A 13,892-nucleotide genomic window follows, 5' to 3' on the forward strand; every position below is an offset into this window, starting at 1 on the left:
CCAGTATCTTGTTGCAATATTTTGTTTTTGCCCATTTCTAGCGGTAATGGAAACGCAGCTATTAAAGCACATTCTTAAAAAGAAAGAACATGAAGAAGTCAGCTCAAAAGACCCAGAAGACAACGAGAAACAGTTGTAGTGGATGAAGAAAAAGCCCCCTCAGCAGTTGTTCAGATGTAGAACACTCTTCAGGAATTAGGTTTATGTGTGTCAAGAGAAGACTTCATCACAGCATATACAAAAGGTTCAACATATCATGTAAACCATTGTTGAGCCTCAAAAATAACATTTTAAAAAGGCTTTAGGCTTTAGGTTTATTGATGACGTTAGCGCTAACCAAGGTAACAGGCTGAATTCTGAAGTGTTTCGAGCAATTTTATCTACTCATATTCAGCCAAATGCTTAAAGAGAAACTGCACTGTTTGGGGAATTTTGCTTATCATTCACAATCCCAATGTAGGACCAAAACACATTATTTTGTAAGTGCATTTTAATTTGTAAAATGCAGCAGGTAGGATGTGGCTAACAATGCAGCTAATTGGAGTCCTCTATTGCGCCCATCAAGAAAGCCCTCTAAAAATATATATCCAATAACCACAAACAATACTCTACTTACATCTCGTGACCTGCATATTAACTAAATATTAGTGACATTGTTGTTATAAGAGCCTCAGCACAGGAACTACTTGTAGCGGCACCATGATCACAGAGAGGTAACAAGATTATGCAGCTATTGACATACTGCATATTGCTGCATTGTAATGTAATGTAATAAACCAAATGTTCTTTACCAAAAATCTGATTATAGATACATGCATCCTACTACCACTGCTACCACTACTTTATCCAAAGCATTCAGTGTTGTTTCTTTGAATGGTATTTATGTTTTGTTTTTGTTTTTTCCAGATCCAAATGACCTGAAAAACTTGTATAATGATGGCTGCTCTCCAGGAAAGAGTGTGGGTAGAGTATTTATGAAGTCATTTTGTGTTCTCACTATCTGATCGTGTTTCTTTTTTAGGTCAGTCTTACGCTAAATGTTATACTCTGTTATAAATGTTATACTCTTGTTTGTTTGTTAACCTGTTTTAAAAGTCTATATTGAAATGTAATGTTAATTAGCATCCCTCTGAGCAGGTGCCAACTAAGACTTGGAATGGAGTAAGGGGACATACAGAGATGTATCTGCATTATAAAGATAAGAAGAATCAGGTGTGTTCCATTCAAATCTACTCAACATAAGCCTTTATCTACAGTCTGTTTTTTTTTAGTGGACATTTTTGGGGTTGCATTGCAAAAACTGTACAGTGGTACCTCAGAATGCACGTTTACTTTATTTGACTTTAAAAGGAAACAATGATGATTTTTTTTTTACATTTAAAACCCTTACTGAGGTGTATGAAATATAATTTTGATAAGCGTTGTTTCAATATTGCGTACATTTTGCTCCACAGTCACTTTTTTAACCTGTTGTTTGAGTCTGTCTGCAACTCGGCATTCCCAGATTGCAATTGATACCACGCCCCACCCTCCTAAAACTCAGTCGAAAATAAACTTCAAAAACGTTACGTGGCTTTGCCGGTCATATCATTAGGTGCACATGTAAACTTGGCGATAGATCAAAGAAAAAGCTGCTTTCGGCAGAATTTACATCACTGCATGTTGCACGTCGCTGTTATGTGCATGCCACGATTCGATGAAAATAATTATCCTAACTTTTTTTGTATTTCTTCATTGCCTGAATCACAGGGGAGGAACTCATCATTCTGTATGAGAGCTAGACTTAAAGGGGAACTGCACTTTTTTTTAATGTTTTCCCTATATTTAACAATCCTTATGAGAGACAAGAAGTCTTAAAGGGGACATATGATTTTTTTTGCATTCTAACTAAAAAATGGCTCATTCTAGGTGGCTAGCAATGCAGCTAATGGAAGCAATCCATTCTGCCTCTAAATCACTTTGAAATGGCAACCAAAAACTGCCAACAATGCTTCATTTACGTTCCGTAACCTGTATGATAACCAAGCTATAGCGACATTGTTATTGTAAGAGCGAACACCGAGGAACACTTTTTCTAGCGGAGTAAGACATCGTCTTGGGACGGCATGTTAAGGCATTAGCCGTAAGCTTGCTACGGCAAGAGGTAAGCTAGCTTCTTGCATCAGCATCAGTATTAAAGTATTAGCCCAGATTTCATGTTATGTTTGTACACAGCTAGCTCGACAGTGTATGTAGTTGTATTAACAAGTATGGTGTTCTGCATGTATCATGATCATTATTATAGAGACTCAGTCAATGGACAATTGTTCGTTTGGTCAAGCTGTCCGGGGAAGTTTCCAGTTGTTGAGCGTAAGCACTCCATTTTATTTCGACATAGCTTGGCTCTTAAGTTCCACATTTGCTCCTTTGAGTCACGCCGACCTCACCTTCTCTGCTTCTGTCTGCTCCAACGTTTCAACCTTTCTTCGTGCTCGCTTTTTGTTAGCAGATGTTCATCCTCTGTATATTCAGGCTCAAAAAGATAATGTAGCCGTCTTCGTTGTCTGTTACTAAGTCTGCCATGATTAGAACACACGCGTTTGTTGCCGGAGGCACAACACACATTTGTTGCTGAAATTTGGAAGTGCGCTGCTATGGAAACGGAAATAAATGCACTTAAAATTACCAAAATACGTTTAATACTGTACATATTACATATTGTTAAGAACGTGTCTTTTACTACATTATAATATACCGGTATACTAGTAGTGTGTATATAAAATGCGGATAGAGGGTTTTGAAGTTGTTTTAGAGGGCTTTGAAGGCTACAATAGTGACTTCCATTAGCCGCATCTTGCAAGCGTTTTTCATCATCTTTTTTTTTACCCCTAAAAAAGACATGTTTGTTCTTGTCCCTCATAATGATTGTGAACAATAGGCAAAATTCACCAAAAAATGCAGTTCCCCTTTAATGTCCAAATAATAGCATCCAGCTCATCTTGTAGCCGACTGCAAAACCCTGCAAAAGAGGCATCCAAAACTGTATGGACGCTAAATGCATGAACTTCATGATCTGATAGTTTGAAATTGTTTAACACAAATATCAAAATTTGTAACAACAGGCGTAACTCAGAAAATAGTAATTTTATCATAGGTCCCCTTTAAAACTTCAAACACAGCTAGTACCTTGAAAAACACATATTGCTAAACGGCGCCCATTGAAATTAATTAAAGTAAATTCAATCAGCGCTTGCTTCATCTCAAAACACCACAATTTTAACATGTAACATGCCTGTAACACACTTTTAGATAATAAATATTGTGTGAAAAATAATAGAATAGAATGTAGTACAAACTACAGTAGTTTTATGAAATATTGTAATAATATTGTACAGCATTTACTTTGTAGAGTAGAGTTTTACAATATCTCCTTCCAGATGCTTTTCCATCAAACACACCATCAGCAGATTTTCTATTTTTCACGGATAAATGTCTGCCGTTTAGATAATATTTTAACATCCTTGGCTGGCGTTATTGACTCGATTTGCTTCAGTATGGTTCAGACTAGCAGTGCTGCACTCCAACTGCTCCTACTCTTTGAACACAAGTACAGTCTACAATAACAAATAAAATATATAAAAGACGTTAGATTTTACAAAGAAAACATCACAAAGTATAGTAAAATTCTCCATGTCAACACAAAAAGACAGAAGGAAACTTGAAAAAGCTCTGGCAGTGGTTTATGTTTCAAAATGGCTGTTTTGCACATTTACCTGTCAATTAAAAATGTATTCAGCCTCAGACAGATCATCCAATCATCATGCAGAAGCTCAGCGTCCAGGCTAGCCAAGGCCAAGCCCACTTCTAATTCACTTCCAATGACACTCTGAGTCCTTGGGCAGGACAAAGCCGAGCATTTATCCTATGGCTGTGTAGTTTGGCTGCAGTGAAACAACCCACTCTTCGCTCTCCTATTAAAGTCAATGGAGGCTCAGCTTAAACACTGTTTAATGTACTGTGACACTTCCACAATGAATGAGAAGAAAGTTGCTTCAGCTGTCGCCAAAGTTACTGATTCTGCACAAAAATTGAACCCATTCTAGCGCATATTTATTTACCTGTAGTCAATGAACACAAAAGTACATATTTGACCACTTTTTTTGTTGTTGACATTTTAGGGAAAGCTCAGCTTCCCTTGCAGTCGTAGAACAATCGCCACTGCTCAGTCATGATCTTTCTTTAATTAAATGAATATAAATGATAAATGGGTTGTACTTGTATAGCGCTTTTCTACCTTCAAGGTACTCAAAGCGCTTTGACACTACTTCCACATTTACCCATTCACACACTGATGGAGGGAGCTGCCATGCAAGGCGCTAACCAGCACCCATCAGGAGCAAGGGTGAAGTGTCTTGCTCAGGACACAACGGACATGACGAGGTTGGTGCTAGGTGGGGATTGAACCAGGGACCCTCGGGTCGCGCACGGCCACTCTTCCACTGCGCCACGCCGTCCCCTGTGAATATGATCAACTTGTTCTTCTCAGCACTCTCCTTCACACTCACTTTCTCCCTTCCCACGGCTGGAAAAACAAAGTTATGTCCATTTCTAGCTATAAGCTAATGATAATGAGTCAGCCCATCGGATGTTTTGGTCGGATCTTACGGGGTTCACTGTGGCCTTCGCAATGCCAACTTGGGGTGGGGAGGCTCGTAACTTGATTTGCAGTCAAATTGCCAGATGTTAAACATCCCTCCTCTGTGGGAAGGAGGCAGAGTTAAGTACCTGCTGAGGCCCAGCATACAGCAGGAGGGTTTGGAGGATCTATCAATCAATCAAAGTTTACTTATAACGCCCTTAATCACAAATGTGGGGGCGGTATGGCGTAGTGGGTAGAGCGGCTGTGCCAGAAACTTGAGGGTTGCAGGTTAGCTCCCCGCCTCTTGACATCCAAATCGCTGCTGCTGTGTCGTTGGGCAGGACACTTCACCCTTTCCCCCGGTGCCGCTCACACTGGTGAATGAATGATGAATGAATTATAGGTGGTGGTCGGAGGGGCCGTAGGCGCAAACTGGCAGCCTCGCTTCAGTCAGTCTACCCCAGGGCAGCTGTGGCTACAAATGTAGCTTACCACTACCAGGTGTGAATGAATGATGGGTTCCCACTTCTCTGTGAGCGCTTTGAGTATTTAATAATAGAAAAGTGCAATATAAAACCTAATCCATTATTATTATTATTATTATAAATGTCTCAAAAGGCTGCACAAGCCACAACAACATCCTCGGCTCAGAGCTGACATCAGGGCAAGAAAAACTCAACCCAATGGGAACAACGAGAAACCTTGGAAGGGACCGCAGATGTAGGGATCCCCCCTGGGTGACCGGTGCAATGGATGCCGAGTGGATACAGTTAATAATGTGGGAGTCCAGTCCATAGTGAGGCCAGCAGGGGATCCTCTTGCATGTAGACACGTCGTTCACCCTGAACAAAAGCTAGTATAGGCGCAGTGCCGGCCCAAGCCTCCATGGGGCCCTAAGCAAAATTTGATTTTGGGGCCCTCTATTTCTGCCAATAATATTGATTGTTGATCATTCACACACCTACTATAAACTCATTGCGGCTCTGGCAGTATTGTTTACATTATCCTATTGTCAGCCTGGCATGTCTTTACAAATGACATGTCATTTATAAAGATATGGGGGTGGCTCAGTTAAGAACATAAATAATACCAATGAATGAACGAATGATGTCCAGAGTGCCACATATGGTTCCTAATCTTAAAATGTAGAAAACATTCAGCTGCAAGAGTGGCCTGGGGTTGAACAGTCCAAGTGATAAAGCTTTGTATTTACAGTAAAAGTGTCATCTTGTCTCATCAGTCTTGTACTTATTAGTCTTTAATTACTAGTTTACATTTTTAGTTAATTGTTCATATTTAATGTTTACTTTGTACAAAGAGAGCGCAGTCTACTGAAGTTAGATTCATCAATAGTTTTCCCCTTTGAAAGACGCAAGGCAAATTCCTTCCATTTCACCATGTTGCTACAATGATCTTCACTGTTTTCATGCTGTTTCAGCAGTGCACCTATGTTGACCCAATCCCGCTGTCCCTCGGCTGCCAGTTTTAAGGACTTTTTGGAAAATAATTTGCAGCAAAAGCAATAGACTGCATCTTTACTTCTTGAATAAGTCAGCCAGCTACGCTTGACTTTTTCCCCATTGACTAGCTGTCTGTAGGTATAATGATCATGAAAACTTGGGCCATCATGCCGTTTGGGGAATGAAAAGTTCTCCTTAATAGACAGTGGTCCTCTGATCACCTGTCTGAATCTGAGAGGAAAGATATGGCGTCACATTAGTGCCAAAAATCCGAGCGCATAAAAACTGTTGTCGCGCACTGATTCTCCACTTCGTGCGCGCGCGACACCCTTTTGCGCGCGCGTGGTGTCTTTTTGCGCGCGCGCGGTGCCTTTCTGCGCACGCGCCGTCTCGGTCTGTGCGCTCTCTGTGTACTCCTGGCATCTCTCCTCGCGCTGTCATGTTTCTTTTTGGCACTTTGGGGGCAGGTATGCTTAGACGGCCCCTCCTTTCTGATTGGCTCTGAGCATTTTTCATAAGACCAATCATTCTCCAGCGTAGCAACGTTGTAGCCATCTTACCTCGGACAGCTAGCCTCAATCATTACATTGATGTCAAAGCAAGTTATGGTCATTTAATTAGTACATGTACCAATTAAATGACCATAACTTGCTCGATTTTCGACCAATTTACAAACGGTTTGCCTTGTTACAAATCTTATTACATGTAGATATGACATAGGATGCTGCACTTGTTGAAATCACCTCTTTCGCTATAAAAAAATGACTTAATTGTGCAACATAGTTGTGTAGGGTCAGTGTTAGTCAGTTATCTGATTATTTTAAACTGTTTCAGAATACATTATTAAAAGGCTATTTTTAACATTTTAAAAACAAAATTCAAAGATTATTTCATTAATTTTATGGCTGAATCAAAAGAAATTCCATAAATTAGAAAACAAATGTTCAAGAAGAAGTGAAAACTTTGCGCCTATAACAATCTTGATACATATTGACGATGACCCGCCCTGCTATACTTCTGATTATCTCTGAGCATTTTTCGTCTGGCCAATCAGAAAGAAGGGGCCGGCTAAGCATACCCACCCCCAAAGTGCCAAAACGAAACATGCCAGCGCACAGACCGAGACGGCACGCGCGCAAAAAGGCACCACGCGCGCGCAAAAGGGTGTCGCGCGAGCGCACGAAGTGGAGAATCAGCGCGCGATAACAGTTTTTATGCGCTCGGATTTTTGGCACTAATGTGACGCCATAGCAGGCGGCAAACGTCACAGGTGCAGCAGAGGCAGCTTTACACTTAAAGAGAGGCAGGAAGAATCACTAAGCCTAGATCAGCAGCAGCACTCTGTTGACCTAAAATTGTGTTTTTGTACAATAATATATCTTTGATCATTTAGAAATCATCAGTCAGACTCGTACATGCAAAAAATAAAAAATAAGAATTTTTTGTTAATTGCTTTTGGGGGCCCCCTGGTGGCCGCGGGGCCCTAAGCAAGCGCTTAGTACGCTTATGCCTTGGGCCGGCTCTGTATAGGCGTAATATGCATCAGTCACCAACTGATGCATAAGGATTGGTCACCCCTGGTCCAGACTTCATGTGAATGTCCAGTGCATTGAGAGACCAGCAGGGGATCATCTTGAATTAAACTAGGCTTAGACTTAGACTTCATTTTTATTGTCATTCAAATTTGAACTTTACAGTACAGATAAGAACGGAATTTCGTTGCATTAGCTCGTTGTAGGGCAGGATAAAAGAGCAATAAGGTGCAGATATAAATAAATAAATTACTGTACAGATAAATATATTGCACTTTTGCATATGCATCCACGTTTATGGATGTATGTTATATTGTCTTTATATTCCAGCGAGTTAATCCATTTTTGGGGGGAATTGAGGGGATTATTATGATGCATTCAAGAGTCTTACGGCCTGAGGGAAGAAGCTGTTACAGAACCTGGAGGTTCTGCTACGGAGGCTGCGGAACCTTTTTCTAGAGTCCAGCAGTGAAAACAGTCCTTGGTGGGTGTGGGAGGAGTCTCTACAGATTTTCTGAGCCCTGGTCAGGCAGCGGCTTTTTGCGATTTCCTGGATAGGAGGAAGAGGAGTCCTGATGATCTTTTCCATCGTCCTCACCACTCTCTGCAGAGACTTCCAGTCTGAGGCACTGCAGGCTCCAGTCCAGACAGAGATGCAGTTGGTCAATAGGCTCTCTATAGTGCCTCTGTAGAATGTGGTGATAATGGCGGGAGGGAGCTGTGCTCTTTTTATGCGACGCAAAAGGTGAATGCGCTGCTGAGCTCTTTTTACAAGAGCTCGGGTGTGTAGGGACCAGGTCATATTGTCAGTTATCTGCACCCCCAGGAACTTGGTGCTGCTTACGATCTCCAATGCTGTGCCGTTGACGAAGAGTGGAGTGTGGCTGGACTGGTGCCTCCTGAAGTCGACGATGATCTTTTTGGTCTTGTCGACGTTCATGACCAGGTTGTTGGTTCTGCAACAGTCAACCACATGTTTCACCTCCTCCCTGTTGTCCATGTTGTTGTTGTCACGGATGAGGCCCACGACTGTTGTGTCGTCCGCATACTTCACAATGTAGTTAGTAGTGGACCTGTTGTAGCAGTCATGGGTCATTACTGTGAACAGCAGCGGCCTCAGGATGCAGCTCTGTGGGGAGCCGGTGCTCAGGGAGATGGCACTGGAGGTGTTGTCGCCTACTCTCACTGACTGGGGTCTGTCTGTGAGGAAGTCAAGCAGCCAGTTGCAAGTCAGCAGCAGCGCAGAGACGTCACCAACTAATGCAAAGAGGAATGGTCCATTCTGGGTCCCGACTTTGAACAGCTAGCGCGTCATCTGTGGAGGCTGATCCAAGGTCACCTGATAACCTCTCCATGCAGGAGAGGGGGCATAGCAGAAAAGAGAGACAGCAGATCATCTGGTCTAGAAAGGGGTCTATTTAAAGGCTAGAATATACAAATGAGTTTTAAGATGGGACTTAAATGCTTCTACTGAGGTGGCATCTTTAATTGTTACCGGTAGAACATTCCAGAGTACTGGAATATATATATATATATATATAAAATGCTCTAAAGCCTGCACTTTTTTGGGCTCTAGGAATCACTAATAAGCCGTAGTTCTTTGAACGCAGATTTCTGGCCGGGACATATGGTACAATACAATCAGCAAGATAGGATGGAGCTAGACGGTTTAGTATTTTATACGTAAGTAGTAAAATCTTAAAGTCACATCTTAAGTGCACAGGAAGCCAATACAGGTGAGCCAGTATAGGTGTAATATGATCAAACTTTCTTGTTCTGGTCAAAAGTCTAGCAGCTGCATTTTGTACCAACTGTAATCTTTTAATGTTAGACATAAGGAGACCCGAAAATAATACGTTACAGTAATTGAGACGAGACGAACGCATGATGATGATCTCAGGGTTGGTGGTGGACAAAATGGGACGGATTTTTACGACATTACGGAGATGAAACAAGGCTGTTTTAGTAACACTCTTAATGTGTGACTCAAATGAGAAAGTTGGGTCGAAGATAATACCAAGATCCTTTACCGAGTCGCTTTGTGTAATTGTTTTTTTTGTAAAATGTTAAGGTGGTATTATTAAATAGGTGCCGGTGTCTAGCAGGACGATAATCAGCATTTCCGTTTTCTTAGCGTTAGGATGCAAAAAGTTGGTGGAAATCCATTGTTTAATTTCATTTAGACACGCCTCCAGGTGACTACAATCTGGCGTGTTGGTCAGCTTTAGGGGCATGTAGAGTTGGGTGTGACCAGCATAACAGTGAAATGGACTCAGGACTCACTGTTCACAAAATAGCCTATCGAGAACACCAGAAGGCCTATTCAAAGTCCCTCAGTGATACATGGTCCCGGTTCCACTCCAATATCATCAACAATAGCCCCGGAAACTCAAAGCAACTTTTCTCTACCATAAATCATCTCCTCAAACCCCAAACTCCCCTACACTCGGACACCACACAGGAGCAATGCAACAATTTCATCTCTTTCTTCAGGACTAAAGTAGAAAACATCCGCTCCTCTCTCTCCACCCCCCCTGACCCCCAGTCCCAACTGTCGACCCTCAGCCTGGGACCACTCAGCCTCTCTGCTGCTTCACAGATATCACGCAGCGAGAGATTGAGGGTATCATGAGGAAGATGAAACCCTCCACCTGTGTCCTGGACCCCTTTCCCTCAGCCCTGGTAAAAACGCACACCCCTGCCATGAGTCTTTTGATCACCAAAATTATTAACCACTCCCTCCAGGCTGGTCAGGTCCCCACTGTCCTGAAAACTGCAGTCATCAAACCACTTCTCAAAAAGCCCAGCCTCGACCCAGAAGTGCTGGCCAACTACCGACCGATCTCCAACCTCCCATTCCTCTCAAAGGTGCTGGAAAAGGTAGTTGCTGCCCAACTTCATGACCATCTTAAAACCAACAACCTATATGAGAAGTTCCAGTCTGGTTTCCGCTCTGGCCACAGCACGGAGACTGCCCTGGTCAGGGTCACCAATGATCTGCTGATGACTGCTGATGCTGGCTCACCATCTCTTCTCATCCTCCTTGACCTCACTGCAGAATTCGACACTGTTGATCACCGCATCCTCCTACACCCCACCATTGGACTCTCTGATACTGCCCTAAACTGGTTCACGTCTTACCTCACCGATAGAACAGAGTTCGTCTCTCTGGGAGAGGCAGAGTCGGACACACTCTCTGTCACCTGTGGTGTCCTTCAAGGTTCAGTCCTCGGCCCCACCCTTTTCACACTCTACATGCTCCCCCTTGGCCGTGTCATCAGCCAGCACGGAATGTCATTCCACTGCTATGCCGATGACACTCAACTCTACCTAAAAACAAACCCAACGCCCTCTGCAGCCCTGCCATCATCCACACTTATCAACTGCCTGGAGGAGATAAAGGCGTGAATGAAACACAATTTTCTTCAACTAAACAGCTCCAAAACCAAAACCAAAGCCATTCTAGTCGGCACCCCACATCAGACTCAGTCATACACCATCACCAGCATCACCTTCTCCGGCCACGACATTCACCTCTCATCCTCAGTCACTAATCTGGGTGTTAGAATGGACCCTCACTTGACCTTTGTGGCTCAAATAAAACAACTGTGCAAGACCTCCTTCTACCACCTCAGGAATATTGCTAAACTCCGCCCCTCACTCACTCTCTCTGATGCCGAGAGGCTCGTCCACGCCTTTGTCTCCTCCAGGCTAGACTACTGCAACGCGCTTCTTGTCGGGATCCCCAGCAAGAACACCCAGAAGTTGCAGTACTTACAGAATAGTGCTGCTAGGATCCTGATGAGAGTGCGGAAATATGACCACATCACCCCAATTCTCAAATCCCTTCACTGGCTTCCTATTTCACTCAGGATTGAATTCAAGGTCTCCCTGCTAACCCACCAGTGCCTCCATGGAAATGCCCCCCTCTACCTCAAAGAACTACTCACCCCCAAATCCTCCACACGACACCTCCGCTCCGGACAGGCTAACCTCCTCCAACCTCCGAGGATAGGAGACCGGGCTTTCTGCTCCGCCGCTCCCAGTCTGTGGAACGCTCTCCCTGACCACCTGAGGGCACCACAGACTATGGATGCTTTTAAAAAAGGCTTAAAAGCCCTTCTTTTAAAAAAAGCCTTTTTTTAGATATGTGCAAACTAGCTATAACTATTTGGCTGTTCTAGTTTTTATTTTTATTTATTTCTTTATTATCTTTTTTTATTTATTTTATTTTTTTGTTAATACACTGTAGCACTTTGAGATTGTTTACTCAATATAAAGTGCTTTATACAAATAAAATCTAATATTATTATTATTATTATTAACTAACACCGTATTTGCGTATGATGTCCCCAAGCGGCAGCATATAGATGCTGAAGAGTGCAGGGCCAAGTACTGAACTCGGTGGAACCGGTGGAACTCCGCACGTTACCTTAACATACTCCGAGGTCACATTGTCATGGGAGACACACTGCATCCTGTCAGTAAGATAGGAGTTAAACCAAGAAAAGGCTCAGCCTGACATACCAATACGTGTTTTATTACATGCTAATAGAATGTTAGGATTGACAGTATCGAAAGCAGTGCTAAATAGCAGCAACATGGATAACGCATCAACATCCATAGTTACCAATAGGTCATTAGTCATTTTTGCGAGGGCTGTCTCCGTAGAGTGATTTTCCCTGAAACTGGACTGAAAGGATTCACAGAGATTGTTAGACGCTAAGTGTTCATTTAGCTTCTGTGCAACAATTTTTTTTGAGGATTTTCGAGATAAAGGGAAGGTGGGACACCGGCCGGTAGTTTACCATGAGGTCAGTATTGAGGTTAGGTCTTTTGAGCAGAGGATGAATAACCGCTTTTTTGAATGCTCGGGGAAAAGTGCCAGAAGAAAGTGATAAGTTAATAATATTTAGCACTGATGGTTCTAATATTACAAACAGCTCCTTGATAAGTTTCCCAGGAATTCCCAGGGTCAAGTAAACATGTTGTTTGTTTTGTCCCATTTACAAGTTGCAAGAGTTCCTCTAATGTTATTTATTCAAAAAGAGAGAGATTATTTTGGAGGGTAATATCCGTCGTACTTACAGTCGTGTCTGCGTTAATAGAACCCAGTTAGAGCTAGGACGCGTTATCTTTAATATCCTTTTTATTGAGTTAAATTTTCTTAGTAAAGAAATTCATAAAGTTATCAGCCGAGTGGCTGTAGCTACCGGGGGAGTCCCTTGTTGGGTTAGCGATGCTACTGTACCGAACAAATATTTAAGATCGTTTTTATTGAGGCGGATGAGATTGGAGTAGTAATTATTTTTATCTAAGTAGAGCGTGTGTTTTTAAGTAATTTAACTATCACTGCATTCTTTATAAAAAACCTTGAGTTTAGTCGCACGCCATTTGAGTTCCAGCTTTCTACATGATAGTTTAAAGCTCTGGTTTCTTCTGTGAACCAGGGGGTATGCCTTTTAGGGGCCTTATTTAGCTTTAGCTGTACTATACTATCAATGGCGTTGCACAGGGCATCGTTAAAGTTGTTAGTAAGTTTATCGATACAGCCCACATAATTTGGGAATGGTGCCATTACCGTAGGCAGTAGGTTAGCAAGAGTTGTAGTTGTGACAGCATTAATGTTGCGGCTGCTAAAGCAATGGTTGTTAGTAGCTTGTTGACAATGAGCCAGAACTTCAAATTTTATGAGGTAATGATCGGACATTACTTTAGTGTACGGGAGTACCATAACCTTGGAGGTGGTGACATCCCGGACAAGGACTAGGTCTATCGTATTAGCCTTGCGATGCGTGGGTTCATTTATTATTTGTGTAAGACCACAGCTATCAATTATAGTCTGGAGCGCCACGCATAGAGGGTCGACGGGGTATTCATATGGATACTAAAATCCTGTATTAGAATTATATTATCTGCGTGCAAACTCTGAACATTCACTGATAAAGTCCGAATAGCCCAGGGGGGCGATAGATAACAGCCAGCTAGAGATGCAGTGGTGTGACAGACCTCATAGTAAGCACCTCAAATTATTTATATGTATTACTTAGGTTAGGGGTAAGGTTAAGGTTTTCATTGGATATAAGTGCGACCCCTCCACCCCTTTTAAGGGGACAGGCAATATGTAAACTCGTAAGGTTAGAAGCAGATGCCTCATTAAACGGGAAAAATTAATCTGGTTTTAGCCAAGTTTTGCTGAGACCAATGACGTTAAGATTGTTGTTTCTCATGACCTCATAAACTAATACAGTTTTGGGAGACAATGATTTGATGTTTAAAAAG

General features: G+C 42.4%; 1 protein-coding gene across 5 annotated transcripts in view; it reads left to right on the top strand.

Moving 5' to 3' along the window:
* Positions 1 to 13,892, top strand: part of slc37a1 (solute carrier family 37 member 1) — a 120,848-nt gene that overhangs the window by 53,797 nt on the left and 53,159 nt on the right. For all 5 annotated transcript variants that reach the window (XR_009811380.1, XM_061926282.1, XM_061926281.1 and 2 more), the window contains 2 exons: positions 907 to 959; positions 1,138 to 1,212. Coding sequence is in view for 4 of the 5 variants with exons in the window: in XM_061926282.1 (XP_061782266.1) it covers positions 907 to 959; positions 1,138 to 1,212 (128 nt within the window). In the remaining variant the exon portion in view is untranslated. The remainder of the gene's footprint in view (positions 1 to 906; positions 960 to 1,137; positions 1,213 to 13,892) is intronic.

This window comes from Nerophis lumbriciformis, linkage group LG31 (genome assembly GCF_033978685.3).
Source record: "Nerophis lumbriciformis linkage group LG31, RoL_Nlum_v2.1, whole genome shotgun sequence".
NCBI lineage: Eukaryota > Metazoa > Chordata > Actinopteri > Syngnathiformes > Syngnathidae > Nerophis > Nerophis lumbriciformis.